Source organism: Nesoenas mayeri (genome assembly GCF_963082525.1).
Source record: "Nesoenas mayeri genome assembly, chromosome: 2".
Classification (NCBI taxonomy): Eukaryota; Metazoa; Chordata; class Aves; order Columbiformes; family Columbidae; genus Nesoenas; species Nesoenas mayeri.
In genome coordinates, this window is record NC_137543.1 from 75011972 (window position 1) to 75037122 (window position 25151).

The 25151-nt window shown below is 43.3% G+C and overlaps 1 protein-coding gene across 1 annotated transcript; it reads right to left on the bottom strand.

The window, feature by feature from the left end:
* Positions 1-216: 216 nt before the first annotated feature.
* MED10 (mediator complex subunit 10) lies at positions 217-4747 on the bottom strand. Its single transcript, XM_080340520.1, has 4 exons — positions 4599-4747; positions 4395-4478; positions 2161-2263; positions 217-1013 (listed from the first exon to the last, which is right to left on the bottom strand). The coding sequence occupies exons 1-4, from the start codon at positions 4724-4726 to the stop codon at positions 918-920; spliced, it is 411 nt and encodes a 136-aa protein (XP_080196646.1). The 5' UTR covers positions 4727-4747; the 3' UTR covers positions 217-917.
* Between the last annotated feature and the right edge of the window lie 20404 nt (positions 4748-25151).

The window sequence follows — 25151 nt, forward strand, 5'->3', positions numbered from 1 at the left end:
CAGGTTTGCAGCTGATCAGAAACACTTACGGGGAGAACCACTGATCCCCAAAATCTCCTGCTTCAGGTATTGAAAGGGACATAAGCTTTTAACAGCCAAGTTGTGACATACATTTTATTTCTATCACTGTGAGACTGAGGAATACGCTGTTTTTCACAGCTTTCAGTTCATTCTCCAAAGCATAGTGCACAATAGAAAAACGTTAGAATTAAATTTTTCAATTTATTATTCAAACTGCTTACAGAAAATGAATCAAATTAAACAAAAGCTTACATTAAATACTATACAAAATATTAACATTGAGGTGCTAGTCCCCGAATACACTCGCTTTCTATAACCTCAGCCATCTGCACTGCAGCTCATGGAACAAAACAAGAGCATCTGAAGGTTTTCTTGGCTGCAATTCATTATGACACACAGGAACTGCAGCCTTTGACAGGCTCCTGTTCAGCAGAATTTGGCAAGTTGAAAGCAGTAAACTGTTTGTACTGTAATAAAAAAAATGAAAAATAATTAAGTATAACAAACATATTTCTCTTCAAAACAGATGAGCCCACAATCCTGGAGCACACTGTTCAGAAGACAAAAAAAAATACATTTTCTGCTCCAGCAATGCACTTTGTGGGAAATGCTATGTATTGACAACCTGTAGGCATGTACATCTCCAAAACCTTTCAAGAAGGAGGAACAGATTACCATTGGAAGTTTCAAGTGTAATCTTTGAGTAGAAGTCTTCAGAAAGGTTCAGTAGCCTCAGACCAGAACCATCAGCAATCACCAAGAACCTTTACAGACCACTGCTGCCATTTTCAGTACAGTTGTTACAAAGGCTTGGATTTACCCTCTCTACAATCAATGTTTTTATAGAGTGGTGTCTGCTTATGGAATTGAAATTTCTAGAGCTATCGAAGGCCAACTTAAGGAGAAGGATCTTCTCCTCTAATAGCTTTGTACTTTGCCATGTCTTCTGGGAACACCTTTGTCAGTTCTTGAATTAACAGACTTTTAAATTTCTGGAAAGAGAAAAAAATTTATTTAGATCTCATCAAGCAATGTTATCGGATTAACAGAAATGTTTGCATACACCGTATTACATTTCAGTGACCTAAGAGAACAGTACCCAAAAAACCCCCTCAAAACCACACACACAAACACAGAAAGTAACGTTTACAAAATTCAGATAAAGTGTTCAAGTGAAATCCACTAGGAAAGCACCAGGCAAACAAAAAATATTTTAATTTCTCATAAATTAACTAGTATTTTCAAATAAGAAATACAATATAGTTGGACCTCTCTGGTAAACTCTGGTGCATCAATATCTGTCTGACCTTATTAAGCAAAGGTGATAAAGGACATATCCCCTTGATTTGATATGGAATCTCCTCCACCTCCAAAATGCAACTCATGCCTGGCTCAGAAATGCATTCATTCTTCCTACAATTTTTACAACCATGGAGCATATCAAAAGAAAGAGAAGCTTAGAACATATACAGCTGTATTTACATTCTGCAGCACAAATTGCCACCCTCCACGTTAATTTTAAGTTCAGCCAATGAACGTTCTGAAACGCAAACAGCCCTTTCTCAAATGTCACTAAACTTCCTTTTCTAGTTGTATTTTTCAGCAGTAAATCCAGCAGTTAAGCAACAGAGCAGGACACTTCGGTTCATACGAGATTAAAGTAAGAGCTCAGAAAAGCCTAAATACTTGTGTACATTTTAAGTAACTTTATAAAGATTAAGTGATTCTTATATAGCATGTTTGACATTTTAATACTTTAAGATCCACTCAAGACTCAAAAAAATATCTCTTCTGTTTTGTTTATTCCTAAATTTACTCACATCACAGTTACAGATCTATAACTCTGTGAGGCACACACTAGTATTCAAAAAGAATATAAAAGTCTGCAGCACTACATACAACTTTAACCAATATAAAATCACAGCGACATCTGTATCTCCAACTGTGGGATGAATTACATGTTTCTTTTCTAGAATCAGCTGTATTAACGTCAATTAAGATACAGGGATGAAGAGCAATTCCCAATACAAAACACCTAACAGGGGAATTTAATAAATGCACAAGACCCACATGTTTACAGAAAAGTAAAAACTTATCAAGTACATTATTACGTTAGTACTTTCATTATTTGTAGTTTACCTTCATTGTATCAATTTTTCCTTTTACTTGCTCATTTTTAGCCAAAGCTCGCTCCAGACACTCTTTGGTGTAAAGCTGAGGATTGCGGCCTTGATCTATGTACCTGAAAATACAAAAGATAACACTTAAATGATCATACTCCTACTAGAATGTTCTCCAAGGCACAGAATTATTCACCTTGCTGTATTTTTGTTACTACTGTTATCTGAACCATGCATTTTCCAGTTTATCTCAGCCATTTTCAAAAGGAGAACAAGGCTGTGGCCAGCAAACACATGTCTTGGAATGCTGGTTTAAATCTTTGTTTCCAGAAAGCCTGGAGATTTGGAAAAAAAAAAAAAAACAGATGAAAAGCAAACAAAACTTATATCTATCTAGTTCCTCACAGGCAACAAGTACACATGAATGAAGAAAGATGGTTCTTTTCCAAGCAATTGAAAGGGCACTAACCATAAAGTAGCTTAGTTGGTACATGATAAGCAATAAGCACACAGGAATACGGCACCCAGCAATTCAAGAATGAGGAGGAAGGGAACCTAACATAGTCAAAAGTAAAAATTAACACACCTGTATTCGGAAACATAAAGTGTACTTTTGCTTTGCAATGCAAGTACTTGACAAAGGGAAATTCCATCACTGAATAAAGAATAGAACATTTCAGACTGTCATCCTGGATTTATAGATAGAATTGAAGCCCAACTGAAAAAAGTCCTGTATAGCCAGTAATACATTAGAATATCACAAACCAGTGACACTTGGACTTAAAAGAAACACTAGTAAATTAACTGGTTGGCTACATCATAAAAACAGTCTTGTACAGTTGTCCCTCCACATTTATGATGTTGCTTTTAATGTTCTTACTCCCTGCCAACAAGAAGATTGCCACTAATGAAATTAAACACCTAAGTACTGGCCTGATTTATTTTCCTGTGCAATTCAAAATCTTGATTCTAACCTAGTGTAAAAGTGTATTTCCAAAGCGAAAGTTTACTTACTAAATCACTAGATTTGGCAGAATCTACATTACTGCCTACATATGTAAAGACAATGTAAATGGAAAAAAAAAAAAAAAAATATATATATATATATTTTATATATATATATATATATACAAATATATATATATATTTATATATATATAAAAATATATATATATTTGTATATATATATAAATATATATATATTTTTTTATATATATATATAAATATATATATATTTGTATATGTATATATATATATCTCTCTGAAAGCAAATGTGTAATTTTTCACTTCTCTTGCATTTTTGCTTTCTCACAGGCTGAAGATACTTCTTACCTCCTTCTGCCTGCTCACATTCTCATGAGGCATTCAGAAGATGGAGTATAAGAAAGAAGCAGTCCTCAGGGAAAATATCCACAGAATCACAGAATGTTCGGGATTGGAAGGGACCTCAAAAGATCATCTAGTCCAATCCCCCTGCCAGAGCAGGAACACTTAGATGAGGTTACACAGGAATGTGTCCAGGCGGGTTTTGAATGTCTCCAGAATAGGAGACTCTACAAGCCCCATGGGCAGCCTGTTCCAGTGTCCTGTTACCCTCACCATGAACAAGTTTCTTCTCATATTTAAGCGGAAGCTCCTGTGTTCCAGTTTGAACACATTACCCCTTGTCCTACTGTTGGTTGTGACTGAGAAGAGCCTGGCTCCATCCTCATGACACTCACCCTTTACATATTTATAAACATTAATGAGGTCACCCCTCAGTCGCCTCTTCTTCAAGCTAAAGAGCCCCAGCTCCCTCAGCCTTTCCTCACAATGGAGATGCTCCACTCCCTTAATCATCTTCGTGGCTCTGCGCTGGATTTTTCTCCAGCAGTTCTCTGTCCTTCTTGAACTGAGGGGCCCATAACTGGACACAATATTCCAGATCTGGTCTCACCAGGGCAGAGTAGAGGGGAAGGAGAACCTCACTCGACCTACTAACCACCCCGCTTCTAATACACCCCAGGATGCCATTGGCCTTCCTGGCCACAAGGGCACAGTGCTGGCTCATGGCCATCCTGCTGTCCACCAGGACCCCCAGGTCCCTTTCCCCTACACTGCTCTCTAACAGGTCGTTCTCCAGCTTATACTGGAACCTGGGGTTGCTCCTGCCCAGATGCAGGACTCTACACTTGCCCTCCACACTAAAAAACACAGGCTACCTCAGATCACACCGACTGCTGCACCTCCCCTTCCACGTACACAGCGACTTACTCAAAAACTTCTAAGGGGACGCTGATATCGTGAAGCTGCTGCCGGCATTTGTCGATATCCTGCAAGCCCGTCACCATGAAATTCCTGTAAGGAGAAAACGGGTCGTTTTGGCACAAGGTTTGGAGGGGGTTAGGGGGAGGAAAGGGGAAGCGAAGAGCCCCGCGGCCTGGCAACGAAAAGGGGGGTTAGGCTGAGCGCCCTCACAATTTCTGGTTGAGCCCAGCCTGGCTGCTGGGCTGGAAGTCGCTGACGATAATGCCGAGCTGCCGGATGTTCTCCACGAACTTCTCCAGGTGCTCCTCCAGGGAGTCGAACTTCTCCGCCATCGCCATAACCTGCCCGTCCCCCTCACCACCACTTCCGGCAAGTGGCGCATGCGCTTAAGGAGCGGGGAGGCTGCACACGCCCTCCCGGCGGGCAGACCACGCCCCTTTGTCGGTAAGCCACGCCCTTTTGCCCTCAAGCCACGCCCCCCGCGTCCCCCCGCCCGCTCCGCACCGAACCCGCTCCCGCCGCGGCCGCGGCGGGAGCGGGTTCGGTGCGGAGCGGGCGGGGGGACGCGGGGGGCAGCGCAAGTTCTGCATCTGCTTATATTACTAGAAAACAAAACCCAAAACAAAACATAGACTCGTTTTGGTTAGAAAAGACCTTTAAGATCGTCGAATCTAACCATCAACCCAACACTGCCAAGTGCACCACTAACCCATGTCCCTAAAAACCTCATCTCCGCGTCTCTTAACCCCCACCCAGGGATGGTGATACCACCACTGCCCTGAGAAAGCTATTCCAATGACCAACAGCCTTTTCCGGGCAGAAATTGTTCCCAATATCCAATCTAAATCTGCTGTATCCCCCCCACCCCGGCACCCAGTGTGGGAAATGTGGAGATACCAACCAGCTTGGCTACATGGAACCTAAACAGCAGAATAGGAATTCAAAAGGAATTTCTCATGTTTACACAGTCCCACTAAGAAAAGATAACAGATTTAAGATTACTGGCTACTTCAGGAAATTTACTTTGCAAAGAATACAGTGAGAAATCAGAAGACCCCACCTTTTGGGGGTTTTGGTTTTGATCAGAATAAAACTACAGGAGCTATTTCGCATGGACATGAGAGCACAGATCCAACGCAAGCAGAACACAAACTTCCATTCCAGAACCCGCAGTTTTCACTTACTATATTGAAAAACTATGGTGTGAAAAAAACACAAAGCAGTTTATTTTTATAAAGTAATGCATGCACCTCCGAGAAGTACGACAGTTCAAAATTGCTGATGCCTCTAATTTTAATTCTAGTACTACTTGTTTTTTAGACCATCATTTAGAATCGCTCTGCTTTTGAGCATTTCCCCTCCCTGTGTCACACAGACATAAAACTGTTCCTTATTTTCAGACCCATTCAGGACTTGTGTCTGGCTGGAATTTGCTTACTATCTGCTATCTGGTATCAGGCTGAACTCTAGTCCTGGTCAATTTGTAGTGCAGAGCCCACTCCCCTCTTGAAAGCTTTTCAAAAAGGTGGCTATGTACTTTTTCTCACACTGCCCTTGACTGTTAGGTGGGGCTGGCTGTGACTGTCCTATCACTTCACTGCATTCCATCAAATTCCTCCTTACGTTACTTGCCTCAGTAGCCACAGCTGCACACTGCTGCCTGCTGGTACCAGCTCTGGGTGAGGGACCATCTCTGTGGAGTCCTTACCACAAAAGGACCCAACTCACAGGTAGAGGTCATGCATGGAACTAGGATACGGGTAACCGCATAGATCTAAAGGGCAGATATTTTTCTGCCTGTCCCAGTCCTCATGTCTGATCAGTAGAGATACTCAGCCCATGCCTGACCCCGCTCACAAAGGCAGCCCTTAGACCTCCCTTTTATCTGGTAACAAAAACGCACACCCGGAGTTCGGGATACATGGATTCCAATCTCTCTTTTCTGTCCACAAGGATCAGAGCCTACAAAAAGCCTTGGCCTCAGAGGTTAGGATGTATTTGGCAGTGGGGTCCATTCAGTCCCTATGGCTGTTCTACTTTGTGTGGAAATTAAGTTTGTTTGAGCAATGGGAAGGCAGAGCTTGGCATAGCACAAAAAAACAAATGAAGGAACCAGTGACTGAGTATCTGATAAAGGTTCATCATCTTCCTTATCTGCCTTGTATCTGCTAATTATATGTGTTTTTCTAAATTGTGTAGGAAATAGAAGAGGTAACAGACAGAGGTTCATTTGATGATAAAAACCACGATGGAATTATCTGGAGAATGACAAAATATCAGTCCATATTAAATAATCCAGCTATAATTTTCCCTGTGGGAAGATTATCTGACATGCTTGAATTCCCACAGCACATCACAATAACTGTGTGTTTTATAAATAGATTATTTCGAGTGTGTCTCTTCTCAGTTGAATCTGAGAAGACCAGTCCAGTAATGTCAGCAGGTAAGGATCTGATGGTTTGATTCACAACAAAGGATTTGAGTGAATGTTTGCAATAAGATATGGTATTCAATCAACAGTTTTAATGCATTTTATGCATTTGTAGCTATAACTTGCAACCATTTCTATTCCACAATGAGAACCATTGAAATCAGCAAATCTTAATTTATTGGATGTCTCTTTTTATTAGGTTGGGTTTTTTTGTTTTGTTTTGTTTTTCATTTATGATATCAATGACAACAACAAAAAGCAAAAAACCCTGTAATGGTCAGTTTCTCATCTGGGTTACCAGGCAAGTTCAGTAGCTGAAAGTTGTGTATTTGCTAAATATAAAGCACTATTCAAAAGTTCATAAGATTAAGTATGCTAACCCAAAACTAAAAAGGAAGTGACTGTATGTCCTGGTTTTGTTAAAAAACAAGTTTCTCTTTTAGGGAATTTGCCTGTCAGCAAAAGCCTTCATATTAACTGCATTTTCCTGGAGAACCAGATACATGTTTTGGTAAACATAGCAATGGAATGTGAAGTTATTGATAAGCATGGATGGACATCTCGCGAGAGAGGCAACGAGAAACCAGTGACCAAGAAACTGACCAACTGTGTATAACATTCCATTCACGTGAATACTTCACATAAAAGTGGGAGATCACGAGGATCTTGTCCCTTTTGCTTATGGCCGACATTAGGAGAGGACCTTGCTAGTCGTCCCTGCAAACTGAAGCCTAGTGACAGACTGAATCCAGCTCCGGCTGGCTGCAGAGTCCAATCCAGGACTTTGGGTGCCGGCTCTGCAGTTGCTGAGACTTTTAAGATTGGTTTTGAATATTTTGTATTATTTTCTTTATTCTTATTAGTAGCATTGGTAAAACATTTTTAATTTTTCCAACTCTCTTCTCACTGTCCTTCTTTCCCTCCCGATCGCCTGTCCTGAGTGGGAAGTGGGGAGAGGCTGAAGGGGAAGTGAAGGGGAGAGGGGGTTAATAATACATCTGCCAGGGTTTTATTGTCACCCTGCAATCTAAACCCTCGACACTGTAAAAAGCACTAAATATTAAGGAAAATATAGTGCTGTGCAAATGTGAAATTGTGAAAATAATCCTAGGCTGCAAAGAGCAATTAATCAGTTGTAGGCCTTGACAAGTATTGTTACCCTATGATCACCCTGTTTCTATAGCTGGCAGAATGTTCTCTGGACAGCAGAACTCTCAGGATTTCAAGATTTTAATAGAAGTATTTGTAATGTAGAGATGTCCATGCCATCTTTAATTTATATTTAGTAGGCTAGTTAGGTTTGATTGAAGGATTTTGCTAGATAAATGTGTACAGTGCCTCTAAGATTAAAAATTGCTATAAATACATTGCCAGTTGTTAAATTTGTCTCATGATCACCAAGTTGGACAGTGTCTGCCTGTTTGGAGTAAAAATTAAAACAAACAAACTTGTGTTTGAATGAAAAAGAGAGAAAAGAAAGTCTGTCAAATAATCAAATAATAGGTGCATAGAGACAGCAAGATTTAGAAAGACAATTGCATGGTTCATGTAACCATATCGCACTCCTACTCTGATTTCCATGTAGAGAGCAGGCAATTATCGGCTTGTAAGCTGGACATCTGCACTGGGCAGTTAAATAGGCTTTGTAATATAGGATAGAATGAGAGGCCATGTGGATCAATATGACCCCTTTGGGAAGAGTAGCGCTGATTACGTAAAAGAAAATCCTGTTTCGTAAACCTCTAATGAATTTTTCAAGGGGTCAGCAAGCGTGTAGATAAAAGTGATCTAAATTGGTACAATCTACTTGAATTTCCCATCAGCTTTTGGTGAAATCCTTAACCAAAGTCTTTTAAGGAACAAAAGCAATGGAATAAGGGGAGAAATCCTAGGTTGATTAAAGAATTGATTACCACATAGGAAATGCAGGATAGAGGCAAACATATAATTCTTGCAGGGGAGAATTGCTCCTAGAGGAATTCTTCAGGGAACTGGGCTGAAAATCGTGGTATTCCATGTGTTCATAGATGACCCAGAAAAGGGTCAGTGATAAAATTGCCTTATGAGGAAGTTACTTGGTAAAGTAAAGAAGAATACAGGTTGTAGGAAACTGTAGAAGGACCTGAAAAGGTTTGGTGGCTGGACAACAAGGTGTCAGAAGAATTCAGGTAGATAATGCAAAGCAATGCACATAGCAAGCAAAAAAAACCTAGTTTCACAGGAAGATTCATGGCTTCTTGAGTATCACCATACAGGAGCAGGACTTTAGGATCACAATAGAAAGTTCCATGGAAACATCGGCTCCGTGCTCAGCAGTGGTCAGAAGCTATATGGAAAGTTAAGGATTATTAGGAAAGGAATTTGAGAATAAAGTAGAAAACATAACTGTACTACTGCATAAACCCACAGTTCACCCCAACCTCAAATACTGTGTGCAGTTCTGGTTCCCTGGAGTAGACCTGGAAAAGAGTCAGATAAGGATAGCCAAGATGTGACATGGCTTCTGTACTATGAAAACATTAATAGACAAGGACTCTTCAGCTTGAGACAGAGCCCACTGATGAGAGCTATGACCAATACTTTGCTGCATCCACAAAGCCATGAGCGGTCTGGAGCCTCGACTGTCTTCCAGCACGAAGACTAATGGCCAACAAATTAAAGACAATGCAAGACAGCTTCAAAACATGCAAAAAGAGGTGATTTTTGTCATACAAGGTTTAACAGCCTTGTACAATTATTTGCCAACGGATGCTATGGACAGCAAAAGCTTAGCAGGGTTGAAGGGGAAACTGGACAGACGCTTGGTAGAGAAAGTCATAGAGAGGTAGGTAAACCACACCTGGCTCAGGAAATCCTGTGAACTGAAGGTAGTCCAAGGCCAGGAGCATAGTCAGGAGTGGTCTCATAGACATTTTTCTTGCCCTCGTTCTTTAGCATTTGCTTCTGGTTACTTCTGAGCACAGGATACTGGCCCAGGCGGAGCCTTTATCTGCATCTGTGTGGTTACTGTTATGAGGTCCTGCCTGCCTGAATTGTCGAACAATGACCCGTGCTGTGTAGGATGTACACAGATTGCACGGTGCTTTCTTACCAAGCAGAGCATAAAAAGGTTGATTTGAGACTGTTCGTGTGGCCTTCAAGTGTGGAAAATTTCGACTCACCATTTTCTTATTTGCTGGCATATATACTCCAGATAAATGACATTTCCAGTATAATACGGCACAAGATTAATTACTGAAAGCACTGGTATTGTCACTTTTTCTTCTCAGAAATAGAAAAAGCAACAAATAATTCATCTCTTTGTCCATCTCTGGAACTGTGATTCTCCCAGCTCCTGTTTTCTGTGGCTGGCCAATAAATTGGAAGAAGTAAGTAAAGCAGATAAAACACATGGAGTTCCAGTGATGTATGTTTTCTCTCCTTTCATCTTTCTCGATTTTTGTCGTTGTTTTTATCTTTGTTTTTGTCTTTTTCTTCTGCATGATTGTATCTAATGTACCGATCACTTCTTTCTCATTCTGCAGACCCAGAAACGGAGGTTGAAATTTCAGGTCATTAATCGGGAGCATCATCTGCCTAAGAACTCCATTTTATGAGCCAGCTACCCTGCTTTCTTTTAATTACAACAGGTGATAAGCAAAAGAGAAGCAGGGAAGACAGATGTGAGCAGCACAGAGAGTACTATTTACTTGCTCTTCATATATCAGGTTGATGGTATTTATGTTTAGAATGTTTTTCAACTCAGAAGCATGCTGTATTTTCACATTTTACTGCATTAGAAATGTGAAACAATACAATAAACAATTAAAAGAAACTCATTATTCAGCTGAACAAGAGCTGTCATTATAGTTTCCATACAGATCTGATATTTAGCAACTTGCTCATTAATGACTCGAAATGATACACAGCTTACCACAAATTAGCAGGATTATGCATTTGTGCATTATGGCTGGATCTCAGTCTTACCGAAATCATCTAAGTTTATTTATCTAAGAAGCAGCAGGATCAGGATTTTGTTCATGCAATAATTTTGTTCTTCCCAGTCCCGCAGATCTCAAGATGTTCTAGGACCTGATCCAAAGATAACTGAGCCCCATAAGACTTTCTATTGATGGTAAAGGATATTAGATGACAGTCTGTTCTCAAAACTCCCCAAGGACGTCAGCAAGACACAGCAAAAGATATATATATGTTTCAGGACAGGAATATTATTTCCACAGTGTAATGACAATTCATCTACATCTGCAATACTGAAAATTTTTATGTCATGGTACTCTTAATATCCCATAAATTATCACTTTTAATTTTGTTTTAAAAATATGCTGAGAAATCAAGATAATTATCTGTTGTTTTATTTTTTCCCTTGGAGTATTAATCTTATTCATCAGACTTAGTTTATATTGCATCCATATTGCTGCCATATGTCATTTAAAGCAAAATTAAGATCTATTCTTCTGAAATGCAGAGCTGCTTTCAATATTTCTCAAGTAGCTTCATGTGATTTTTTTTTTTCCCACGGGTGTGAGAAATACATATAGATATTGCACTCTTACAAAACTATTCTTTTCATTATATAATACCAACAAGTGAGGATGATTTGCCTATTGCTGCTTTTTTTTTTTTTCCCTGTAAGTCAGAATAACTAGTGCACTGTATTTAAAACTGATGCTTTTTTCATTACCAGAGATGCAGGAAAGAAGGTGTAGGAAAATCCCGGGCAGTAAGATTTACTAAGACTCCCAGACCAGATGTGTGCTAGCAAATGAAATGGACCTGGACCATTCTCCAGCACTGAGTCCCACTGGCATAGAGCAGCTCTTGTTTGTATTCAAACTCCTGAAATGTACCTGAAAGCAATTCTGGAAGAATATTGGTTGTCCGGATGAAAAAGCTGGCTGGGTACCTTTGTAACAGTTAAATGACATGGATGCCTTCATCCCTGTGTTTGTGCCCTTCCCTGTCACTCTTCATTTTTCTAAGGTAGATCTATTATTCATGGTGTACAAGAAGTAATGCCCGCGTGGGTTCAAGCCAGTACAAAACAGAAAATCAGAAAAATCACTTAGCATTCACAATTATACTCTGTGGCAAAAAGCATTTAAACAACCAAGTTGTGCAGAGCCATGGTTGCAGCCAGTGTGCAGCTACTGGCACCGTGTCCTTGGTGCTGGGAATAGTCCTGGGGTTTGCACAGATGTGCTGCAGGAGAGGCTGGAATCAGCAAGCATAAATATATATGTATATATGTATAAATCTAAGCAGGCATTCCTTCCTGAAAGGCACTATGAGACAGGCAGGCATTCAGGCACGGAGCTAAAGACTCTCTTTCCATTATTCTTTTGGAGGTGGTTCAAGTAACTCTTCAATTTAAACTCATTCTTCACACTCTCGTGTGTTCATTTCCCTTCCTCTTTACAATCTGCCTGCAATGCTGGAAATAGACTTCGCTGTTCATGTCCAGCATCCAGTCTTCAAATACATTTTACTTAAAGAAGTCACCTGAGGAAGACTCTAATTTATAGCTATTGATTCTTTCCACACTTTCGTCTACCTGATGAAGAAATGCTTTATTGTCTAGTTATTTTTGTTCTCAGGTATCTATTATGTTCTTTAATAAAATAATTGAAGCATCTCTCAGACTTCTATATAATAAATTAAGCACACTGAACACTTTACGTAATTGTCTTTAATGACTTTCAGCTTTTTCAGTGTTTCTACTTTTAAAATCAGTTTCATCAAAAAAGAGAGGACAACCTGGACACCAAAATCTGATTTTGATCTCTGCAGAGGTATTGGTCCCTCTTCTTATATCCTTTCCTGTTGATGCACTGCAGGACTGCAGAATTCCTCTTTGCCATGAGATTCCACAGAAAGCTGTGCTGATCCGGTACATTACAACCCCTAATTTCCTTTAAAGTTTGTCGCTATAGGAAATATAGTCTCCAGTTACATGAACTTGCATGATTTCCTCCTAGTGAAGATGACTTTGCAAATTGTTTTTATTAAAATGCATTTATTTTACAAACACAACTATTCAATTTACTCTGCCTCCACACCATTTATCACTTCACTGGCCTTTCTGTACACTCTTATTTGCAATTTCATATCCACCTCCAGATCGTCAATAAAACTATTAAATTATGCCAGTGGCAGTCCCCTGGGGAACTCTGCTGGCAATATTGCCAAATAAAATCCAGTTTTGGAGTGACCCTGGGAGCAGATCATCTGGTCTGCCACATTGTCCCCAGAAGTGATTTTGGAGTGATTGGGCCAGCCTGAGTGAGACAAATTCCAGGTGAAGTCTGGCCTAAGGGATTGCTCTGGGGTCCTCTTTTTCCGAACTGTATGGATGAGATTCTGTCAGATTTGCATTGCTCAGCCTACTAGTCCAACACTATCCCAAAAGGCCTTGTGTCCCTGGATGTCTCCACAAAGCCCTGGCTCAGGTTATACCATGTACACCCTTAACACCTTATTATAAAACCACCACTTTCATGGTCATTCGGTGCCCCTCAGTTTCCAAGGGGGCAGCTGCAATAGTAGCACAGGCTCTCAGACGGCTCTCTGTACTGTGAAGGCTGAAAAGACAGAGAAGGAAAAGCCCTCTCTTGTGATGACCATCTCACAGACCATGCAGCTTGGCTCTTCTCTGTGCTTACTGCTTCCTTTCTGCTCCCCAACAGAGGTCTTCACACAAAACCTCAGAGCACTGCCATCTCCACCCCTCTGAGGAATGCCTGGTGGCCCTGCTGTCCCAGCAGTCCTTCTGGGGTACAGTTTCAGTAAGTTCAAGCACCATAAGTCAGGCAAAATGTGAAGGCAGTAGTGTTGCATATGATTCTGCTGTGACAGCCAGCTGTGACTCAGTGGTTGTGTTTAGAACAAGCACTGTGCATCACCACTGCTGTATTTGTGGTTTAGGTCTACAACAGACCTAATTTAATCTGCTATGAAGGCACGTCTTAAACCCAATAAGATTTTCTATTTCTAAACCCATACCTTAGTCTGGAAACAAGGATGTCTGGGGTCCATCCATCGCGTCTCGGATATCCAGATAAAGCAGTATTCTTCAGAAACCAAAGAGGTTACTGATTTCTTCTATCATTAATTACAACATCTTAGCTTTCACAGGAACAACCACATATGACACAGCCAGCTGAGATTTGCCCTGTAGTACAGCCATTTCAGTTCTGGCAAACATCTTCTGAAGTGCAGAGCTGCCCAGTGACTGTGGTACCTTCTGGTGCTTCCAGAACTCAAGTAGGTTTGCTCCTACTGTCCTCTTGCAGAAGACACTGCAGAAGAAACTGCATGTTGTTGCTAAACCTAATAGAGAGAAGCCTCCGTTTTTTGGCTTGCTAATGATAAACTCAGCAACTGATCTACAACTATGTATACAACTATGTATACAGCTGCTGATAATCCACGATCTCTGTGTGCATCTTCACGTATACAGAGTGGGCAGGAAAGGACCACTGACCTGCACTGATCCCATAGCTGGGGCAAAAGCCTTTTTCTTACAGCATTCATTACTGCAGCCACAGGGCAGCAAATAATTTGCTCTTTGCATGGTATATAACACAGTGCTCGCTACATTCCTCATTACATTGTCTCTGCAGAAGCAGCAGTGAAGCATGCAAGGAACCATCATTTCCACTTCCGGAGAACAAAGGAGCTGCCACCCCAAGATGTATTTCTGGAACTTGAGTGGTGAAGCACATGGCTGTCATCTAATAATAAAAAGGACCAGAGTTGCAGTCCAATGCTGTGGATTTAGTACACTTGCTGTTCTAGCTGTACCCATGCTGTGAATGCTATCATTGGTTGGTCCTGTTAACATAGTACAGGTCTTTCGTCAAATTCCAAAATGTGCTTTGGGCTGGAGCAATATTTCTGTAACTTCCTGCAGATGTGACCTTCTTCAGGGCATACCTGTCTTCCTGGGACTTCTTCGATTGAACCAAGTATTCATGTCTCCAGCCATGGACCGATGAACTACCAGCTGGTGGCAGCAGCAGCTTCTCAAAGATCAGGGTGTGAGGACTTGATCACAGCTCCTGGCAATAGTGTATGGCAGTCTATATGAATTCACATTCTTCACTTTTAAGGAACCCAGCCATTGCCAGTAATTTGGCAACTAATTATTTTTTAAAGAATTTATCTTCTCTAATCTTTTATCATCTCTCTTGAACTTCTTCCGTAGTATCTTGGGATTTATAATTGGCACTGAGAAACAGGAAGCTAAATCGTGCCGCTCACTATTGTGATGACGATGCTGATTTTAAGATCTTAGGAAAAAGGAGGAAGAGTTCATGACCTGTTAATGTGTTGCAATTCACCTTTCTTATGGCTGCATGCTCTAAAGAGGTAAATAAGAGAATATGATGAGAGTGAAGGGAACATGAAGGTAAAGGATTGACCTGAGTCAAAGCAAAAGTGTTTAGCAAGCATCAAAGATGAGAGTGTATTGTTCTGGGATCCAAATGTGATTTTATCATCGTCTTATACAAAGGTTCTAATACTTCCCCACATTTACTAAAAGTACCTCACCGAGCACCATCTTCAGTCATGTTAGCCTTTTTTTTTAAAGCTCCATTACTCTGGTAGACATCCTTGTATCCCTTCTACCGACACACTCTTCTTTCTTTATCTCTTGCAGACTTATGCAAAAATTCCTTATCATTGACCCCTCAGCACATGACTTTGTGCTTTGTACTATTCAACTTGTTTGTGTCACTTCAAGTGAGCAAGAGGTTTGTGATGCAGTTTTAAAACTTCAAGAGCCAAAAATTATTTGGTGGCACCATCAAATATTTGAGACTGAATTACTGAAATTCCAGCATTTTGCCTTTAAAATAAATAACTTACGCTTTTTCTATGGATAAACAACGTTTAATCCAATTCCTTGTATTCCTTAAACACGTGTTCATTAGAGCATAAGCAAAACAGCGCTGGGTGCGCGGGGAATTCGCTCCGCCCAACACGCACACCTTTAAACAATAAGAAGTGTGCTTAAATACAGTATGGTATTACATATTCATAATGACCCCAGGAATGCCTATACATATTCATAACCTTTCCCCGCTTCTGATTAAAATGAGTCTCAGATAACCATTTCCATAGACCCTCCCCTGTTGCGCCTGCGTAGTACCTCTTGGTGAATTTGAGGAGGGGTCTTTGGGGGTCTTTGGATGAAAGCTCCTTCAGCTTCGTCACAGTGAACTTTTTACCTTTGGCTCATTATGTTGAATTGACTGGGACCCAAGCTGCCAAGTCGATTGAGACCATTCTGGTGCCCCCTTTTGCTGTAAATCTTCGTTATCTTGTCTCCTCAAGTTTACAGCTAGGTGCAGTAAAACTTCTTATCTTGGCATTCGATGGGGTTCTGTTCTTCTTAACATAAAGCTCTAAACTAAGCGTTTATTGTGTGACTAAGCCTTAAAGTGTTAGTTCGTTAGTAGGCACCCATTATAAGTTTTAGTTAACCCTTAAAATGTTAGTTCCCTCTGTCAACATAACTTCATATAGAAGTTTCATGGAGCTTAACCACCTTTTCCTTTCTCCAGGTTCAGAGTCCGTGCCTCATTTGGTTATATCTGTAAACGTTAAACATCTTAGCACGAATCACAACTGTATTTTTCACACCTTTAAGGTTGGGCTCAACGGGCTGGAGTGTTTCCCTGTGTTAACTCTGTGTGGTTCATGCTCACATCCATCTGTTACAGAGGTGACCTAGAGTCTTAGTGCCTTTGTCTAGCTGGGGGTTAACCCAGTGCTCTGAGCTGGTAATAAGCTGCATTTGTGTGTCCCTTGCTGCTGTGCACCAGAGTACTGGGGCACCTGGAGTGCGGCTTTCAGGCTCAGCCTCTGTGCACTGAGTAGTGAGACAGGTCTGGCAGCTCCCCTCAGCTTCATATGGAGCAGGCTGTGGATGATGCAGGACATCTCTCAGACTCTTCTTGGAGTGAATAGCCATCCTTCACTAGCTGAAGACCCTGCAAAAAAAGAAAAAAAAAAGAGCTACCTATGGCTTAGATGGATACTGTTTTCCCTCAGTCAAATGCACGAGAGCTGATGGCCCTGGTTCTCTGGTTATATGCAGCAGCACAGAAAAGTTCATCTCCCACCTTTAGAAATTCTAGCCAGAAAATTCAGAATGCCGCTGTCTGCAATGACAAACAAGAATTTTTGCATCCAGAGTAGTGACCATTCTTCCAACTGTTCCAAGAGAAACAGCTTCCTCACTGAGTAGCTACAGAATGACTGTAAAGGTCATACTGTCAGAAGAAAACGTGACCAGAAGATGTCAAGGCTGAAGGTGGAACAAGGTAAAGGACGCATTGTACCTTTTTTGTTAAATTTATGAGTGCTTTCTGTGCTTCACAGTAAGGCTTTTCTCAAGATTACTGGCCATATCTTGCATTTGTGTATGAGTGCCTGAATTTAAAAATACCTGTGTGTGTATGTGAGATGGTCAACCCTGATACAAAGTTCCACAATTCAGAATTCCTGGATGCAAATCTCTTTCCGTCAGTCAGTAGCAATACATGAAGGTGAACATTATTAATATAAAAAGCCTCTCCTGAACATTTCCAATGGTATGCAGACTTAAAAAGCAGACAGCAAATCATATTCTCCAGGGATATTGTTTCCCTTGCTTTCTCAAAAACTGCTGCTGTGGTATAATGGCTGTTCATTTACCTCATTTATTCATTTACCCAGGTATCCTTTGCATTTACCTGGGCTAATCATGTCCGTAGAGCGGAGGTTACCTCAAGTATTTTGTTTATCTAACTGAGTGAAAGAGATTAGAAAGGCCAGATGGACTTCTGACACTGAGAGGAAGGTAACTTTGGAGGATATGTCAACAAGCAACATAGGGACTGCACATGCAGTCTACAGGCTTTTGCATTCCAGGGCTGAACATTTTTGTGTCTTTCTTCATTCTTGATGTTTTTTGCTGGAAATGCCTTTCTTCTGAATACCCTTGTAAAAATAAGTGATGCTGTCACTTTGGAAGGTCAAAGGAGACAGCCAAGGAATGAATAATCAAAGGTTCCCAGTAAGATGCTAGTAAGCATTGCAACAATTCAGTCAGGCAAAGGAGGGAGAGATTAATAAATATCTCGTGTATTGAAAAAATGTGTGTTTGCAGGTTTAGAAAGAATTCACTAAAACATTTGATTCTAGGAAGCAGGCTGTGTCCATTCTATTAAGGAAACAAATGATGCCTACCAAGCTGATACAGGTAAATAACTCCCTTGGAGTTACAGGTCTAGAGGCTGGTCCAATCCTGAGTATACGAGCAGGACACATAAGCCCTAATATTTTAATGATACTCTATCTGCAGAACTGCAGAGGAAGGCAAAAAAACCCCCAGTTGTCACGGAATATTACCCCGAGGTTAATTTAAGGGACAACAGGGTCCAAAACAACTTTTATTAAACCGGTGAGAAACAGGGTTTTAGCATTCCAAAAGTGACTTAAAAAAAGGCTCGGATATCAGTTGAGGAAAATTATTTAGGGGCAGCAACCACTACAACAGGCAGTCCACAGTGTGCATGCACGTGGCTTCACCCAAACCAATGCCGGAGTCACCCCTGAGTCCCGGAGAAGAACACACTTGCCCAAACCCGTAGCAGGATTATTTTTAAAGAGATACGCGTACTCGTAGTGAGTACGGAAAGTGTACACTCGCGATTCCGCGAGGGTAAATTTATAATACACTCGCAATCCTGCGAGAGTTAATTTACTTACACGTGCAATTGTGCACGGAATATTACACGTGCTTACGTGGAAGCACGGGAGGAAAATACACTCGCGATTGTGCGAGGAAATAATTTAAAGTACGCGTGCAAATGTGCACGGAAAGTATAAATATACTCGCAATCCTGCGAGAGTTTTACTCACAGCCGTGGTGGCGAGGCAAGTGGAGTCTCCATCCCGGGGAGCTGGGGGGCTGTGGCTCCCGGCGGCAGTGGCTAAGCTCGTGCTCCAAGAAACTCCACGGCAAAGGGCAAAGTTTCGGCGAGAATCCCGTTTTTATCTGACCTTGACCTGACTGTAGTCATTCTTCTGTTCCCGGAAGCCTCCCGAAAACATCCCCCACCCTGGGTGTGGGCGCCCAGCGGCTTCGGCACTCCCTACCGTCACTAATGACTCTGGTCAGGGTGCTCTGGGGCCAGACAAAGAAGCTGTTAGGCTCACAGAAGCCAGGAGAGAGGGGGATGTGCCCACTCCTCCATACTGAAGGAGGGAGGGGGAGAGTGGGGGCAGAGAGGGGGAGAGAGGCGGGAGGGGGGTTGCATTCTGCCACACAGTAGAGGACAAATCATGCACCAAGAGGAATAAAATAAAGTCTTTCCCAGCTGCAGTGGAAGCCCTGAGGCATGGAATTATTATAACTATAATGTAAATTGACAGTGATCTAATCTATTTTCTCACACATTTGGGGATAATGACACATCAGATGCCCAAGGACTCATAATATAAGCCTGATTTTCTGTCTTCAGGCATTTTCCTATTCTATTGTGTTGTACAATTATATCCATAAACTTCTCAGGCTTCATCTTACACGACTGAAAGCTACTGCTTCCAGTGCTTGGGAGAGTATTTGAGCCCTTCATTCATCAGATAGCTGGAAGCCTTTAGAATTCCAGTCCAAATATATTCAGGATTACTCACTGTACAGCCATTTGATCATGTGATGAAGTCAATCTCCCTCTCTGACATTTACTTCTCCAACATATTTATCAGGTGTTACCACAGCCCCACTCAGTCTTTGCTGGGCTATACGAAACAAGACAAGATCTTCTTATTCTCCCAAGAAGATGTGAATTTGGTTCCCCTAATCATCCTAGAAATGCTTCTTTTCACTTGTTCAATTTAAGTAACATTTTCTAATAAGCTCAGTCCTTAAAATTCTGCTGCATTTAAGTGGAAGCAAACAATACACATCTGAGCTTTTCACTGAGCCTCAGGTAACCTCTTTTGTGCAAACTCAGTAAAAATTAGAAAATCACTGGCCAGCATTCCTGCTAGGGGGAAAAAAAAAAAAAAAGATGGAGAAAATAAATTCCATATTCTTGCTAGGTCAAAACAACATCAAATTGGTATTGCAATAGGAGTTCAGAGCTCTGAATCTTCAGCTAATGACAGAGGCCTCTCTACTGCAAGAAGAGTCTTAGATGCCCTTCATCAGCTGCAGTCTGAGGGCTGCTGCTAGACCTGAGCTTCGAGCGCTGTCCTGTTTCACAAAACAGTGTACAATGGCTGAGCCCAAAAGCAGCTCTCCAGATAAATATGAAGGAGAAATCTCTGCCAGAGTCCAGTCTGGCTTTCATACCCAGATGCCCTTTTACCTCCCTGATTCTGAAGCCACTGCATCACTCCAGGATGTCTTTATGTGCCATAGTGGGTCAACTAGTCCTGCTCTAAGGCAGGTCAATGTCTGGAGGATTGCAGGCTAGTTCAGTTTGATTTCTGCACCTGGCAAAATGTTGACAATTACAATAATGAACAGAGTTAATACCTATATTTCTACTATGTGAGATACTATAGAAAAGAATTTATGAGGAACCTGTTAAGAGAGATCATGGAGCAAATTCATTCAGATTTTTTTGTCAGTTAATGAATACATGGGTGACAGTCTAGATGATATAATGGGAGTTTCCCCTGCAAGCTGTTTTACTCCCTTTTTTGCTTTAAGGTGCTAGGCTTGCAACCATCCAGAGCCCATCCTGGACTGACCAACTAATTCCCTTGATGAGGAAGCCTGGGCATGAAAAAGAGGAGTTTGCTATATCACTACAGCTTTTTTACCCTGCAGACAGCACAGACACAGAATGTACCAGATTTCACTACTTTCAGCACGGTCAGAACAGTCCCCTGCCACAGCAGAACAACATTTGGCCCGGCACACCTATCACACCTTCCACTCCACTGAAATAGCCTTCTTATCACTCCCATCATTAATCTTGTACCGTTTTACAAAACAACAGTGGAAGGCCATGGAGGGGCTGCTTGGCTCTGGGCTCCCTGTGCAGAGACCTTGCTCTTTTTTAAGGCTTCACCACTGGGTAGATACCTTGGCAGTTATATAAGACAAGTAAATAACCTTCATCATGTTAAATTTATGATAGTGGCTCCTGCTCTCAACTGTCACAAGAACACCTTTAAGTTTAAAACATTAATGTAGCCAATACAAAGGCTCGAGTTGCTAATTTGCATTGTGGTTCACTACAGCATTTGTGCCCAGCCATCCTGTCTTAAGCTAGATACTCAGCCAGGGACAACCGCTGAATGCCTTGTTGTGCATGACTGCCCACCAGGACTGAAGCTGCAGGTGAAGCTTCTGTGTCTTCAAGCTTTTGCACCAGAACAGGAGCAGCCTCCTGACCTGTCCCATCAGGTTTCTCTGTGCCCTGCTCCACGTGCTAACTAAAGGAACAGAAATTTCCTTCTGTGCCTTAGCTACTCCTCCTGCAAGTCCTGCTCAAGTCATTTGCCCATCAAAGCACAAATTACTTCTTACCTGGAATCATCATGCACCACAAAGTCTATGCATGCAGTTTGTCTGCACTCCAGAAATTTCCTAGCTCCATGGACAGTCCATCAATAGCTCAGGGGAGACAGCATCTCTAGAACTCCATAAGGTTACTGGAGGAAGGCTTGGACACACTTTCCAACATCCTATAAACTAAAGGTTCCTTATTTGCTCAGGGAGGGTGGGCTATAGAGAGAAGGAAGGTAGGAGAGGAAGATGAGAAGGACAGAACATTCCCAGAAGCTTCAGCCCACCCACCTCACATTCCCCAGGACTTCTGACCCCCTGGGAAACACTCTGTCAACAATATTTCACAAGCAGATCTTCTCAGAGTAGAAAATTCAGCAAATACTTTCTGCAACAGACCTCAGGTATCTGCACACAAGGAAGGATCAAAGCAACCCCCAGGGTTATCACACTGAACAGCTTTTGCACTGGGCAGGACAGTAGTATGGAGAGCAGGAGCAAACAAGGACAGTGTTGTGGCACCTATGTTTCTTGAGCCACCATTTACTTTTAGCTCGCAGCTTTGTGTGCACTGCACAAACTGAGAAAATAAATTACAAACAACCTTGTAGTAAGGTTTCTCAACAATTTTACTAAGATGATTTTGAGCCTTCAATAATTCTATGTTTGAAAAACAAATATCATTCTACTTCTAGGGTCTTGATTTTAAAAACAGCACGCTTTTTAATCTGTGGTAAATCAGGCTGTTCTGTCATTTGGGTCTACTTGTAAAGCCTGGCAAAGAGACCACATTTCACAGTTTGACATAATGAATAGTCACTGGTGAATGGTCACCAGCTGAATGTGGACCCATTGGTAAAACTAAGTGGTTTAACTAACAGGAAGAAGAAAGGGGAAAAAAGCTCAAAAGTGAACTGACCCAAACATTTTTTTTGGAAGCGAGTCAATTACCCAGTTTCTGATGAGAACATAACGTGCCTTGCAGATAGCTTTCAAGAAACCCAGCTGGTTTTCTCTGGTGATCTTTACAGAAGCAGATCAGTCATTTTCCAATGTAGGCCACCCCTCAAAACCATGAAAGACAGTGTTTTAGGATGGCCCTGGCGAAGGGGGTGTTTGCTTGGGAAAGGTGTTATGGAATATGCTGCTGCTATATGCATATAGTGCCTGTTGCTTAACATCCTCTGCACAACAGATGTCATCACACTTTGGGCCTTGCCTTCACTGTTCCCCAATACAAAGCATCTATTGCACTTTTTTTTTTTTCTTTTCCAGAATCTGAAGGTAAAGAAGGCTGTGGGGACAGAGATTTTCAGAATCTGCTTTTCCTTCTTGTGCTACAGAGTCCCAGGAGGGTGGGGACCTACCCGGTCTGGAGGTGAGCAGGTCTAAGAAGGATGGGATATGTGTATCTGCTGTGCTGAAGAAACAAAGATTTTCACATCATACCCAACACAAAAAAAAAGTACGGAAATACTCAAACACACAAATACATAGAATCATAGAATGTCCTGAGTTGGAAGAGACCCAGAAGGATCATTGAGTCCAACTGCTGTCCCTGCACAGGCCAACCCCACAGTTCACACCATGTGTCTGAGTCACACCATGTTGTCCAGTCTCTTCTTGAACACTGTCAGGCTTGGGGCCATGACACCTCCCTGGGGAGCCTGTTCCAGTGCTCCACCACCTTCTGGGTGAAGAACCTTCTCCTATGCACATGTATGTATTTATATATAATTTTCAATCATGTTTACATATCGATTTTTATAGGTATATGCTATATATATACACTTCTGTGTGTTTCAGTGGGTAGATGTATACACAGTAAATACATATACACAGACGCATTTAAATGCAACTATGTCCTTACACATGACCATACAGTTTTTACATATCTTCACTCTATCACAGAATCACAGAATGTTTGGGATTGGAAGGGACCTCAAAAGATCATCTAGTTCAATCCCCCTGCCAGAGCAGGAACTTAGATGAGGTTACACAGGAAGGCGTCCAGGCAGGTTTTGAATGTCTCCAGAGTAGGAGACTCCACAACTCCCCTGGGCAGCCTGTTCCAGTGCTCTGGCACCCTCACTGACAGAAGTTTCTTCTCAAATTTAAGTGGAACCTCTTGTGTTCCAGTTTGTACCCGTTGCTCCTTGTCCTATTATTGGTTGTCACTAAGAGGCTGGCTCCATCCTCGTGACATTCACCCTTTATATATTTATAAACATGAATGAGATGACCCCTCAGTCTCTTCTCCAAGCTAAAGAGACCCAGCTTCCTCAGCCTTTCCTCATAAGGGAGATGCTCCAGTCCCTTAATCATCTTTGTTGCCCTGCGCTGGACTCTCTACAGCAGCTCCCTGTCCTTCTGGAACTGAGGGGCCCAGAACTGGACACAATATTCCAGATGCATACATACTACATAAACGTGCGCTAAACTCTTAAGTATGACGGTATATAATTTTCTAGCCGTGTGAGCGATGACACACGCATACACACGTGTAGGTGTGCAATACACACGCGTGTGGGTGTGCAATACCCACCCGTGGGTCTCTCCCGAGGCGGTGTCTCTCGGCGCACCAACCCGCCACCCGCGGGTGCCGCTGCCACCGCCCCCACCCCGCTCCGCCGCCAGCGCCGCGCCCGCGTTGCCCGCGCTGCCGCAGCGCGGGGCGGAGCGGAGCGGAGCGGAGCTGAGCGGGACGGCGCTGCGGGACGGGCTCCCGCCGCCTGCCGGCCGCCGCCCCGCCCCCGCCCGCCGAGGCCCGCAGCGGCGGTGCCGCAAGGCGCGTAGGCAGCGCGGGGTGCGCGGCGCGGCGGGGGCTGCGGCAGGGGCGCCCCGAGCGGCCCCTCTCCCCTCCCGGGAGCCGGGCGGCGCCGAACAAAGGGCCGGAGCGCGGCTCCGCCGCTGCGGGAGAGCGCGGGCGCAGGGGCTGCCCCTGCCGGCTTGTCCCCCCCGCCCCGGGGGGAGGCGCCCGGCGCGGCGCGGGGACCGGCCCGCGGGGGAGCCGGCCGGGATTGGCTCGGCCCAGTGCGAGCCGAAGGTGCTGGGGGAAGGCATCTGCAGCGCAGGCGATTTCGCCCGCTGTGCGTGAGGGGGAGGGGGGCTCTCCCTTGCGGGTGGTTTGGGTTTTGTTCTTCCTCTTTTTTTTCTTTTTTTTTTTCCTTTTTTTTTTTTTTTTCACGGGATCATGGCCACAGCAGCGGAGCCGTGATGTCCCCGGGAGCAGCCCCACTGCTGCAATGCTGCCCGCAGCAGCCTTAGCGAGGGGAGGCGTTTGAGCGGCGGCCGGCAGCCGCGCACCCTCCCCGCGGCAGCACCGCCGCCTTTCTCTTCCCGCCGCCCGCGCCCCGTGCGCCCAGACCGGCGGGAAAGGGGCTTCGCCGCCCGCCCGGTACACCCCGCCTCGCCCGCAAACAGGGCTTTAAATTAATAATAATACCTCACCAAGCCGTAAAGGCGAGAGGGAGAGCAGAGCCGTGTACAACATGGCCACTCTGCTGCGGAAAATCGGGCTGATCCGGCTGCACAACCGGGACACGGAGGACCCCAAGCACCACCACCGCAGCAGCAGCCAGCAGGGCTCCTCGCTCAGAGGCAGGGGCAACCAGAAGAACAGCAGCAACAAGCCGCAGCCGCAGGGCCCCCCCGGTGGCGGCGGCGGCTGCAGCAGCAGCAGCAGCGAGAGCAGCCCCGGGGGCCACAAGAACAAGAAGGCGCCGGAGTTCGCCAAGCAGCCCCCGCAGCCGCGGTCGGGCGGCGGCAGGGAGAAGCCGGGGGAGGCGGCCAGGGAGCCCGGCGCCGGCAAAGAGGCGGC

What these genes read in the sequence shown, in the direction of transcription:
- MED10 (XM_080340520.1), bottom strand. Translation starts at nt 4,726, where the DNA reads ATGGCGATGGCGGAGAAGTTCGACTCCCTGGAGGAGCACCTGGAGAAG. An exon ending in GCTGGGCTCAACCAGAAATT is followed by an intron (nt 4,479 to 4,598) that starts GTGAGGGCGCTC and finishes TTCTCCTTACAG; the next exon opens with GAATTTCATGGTGACGGGCT. An exon ending in GTCCCCTTAGAAGTTTTTGA is followed by an intron (nt 2,264 to 4,394) that starts GTAAGTCGCTGT and finishes TTGTATTTTCAG; the next exon opens with GTACATAGATCAAGGCCGCA.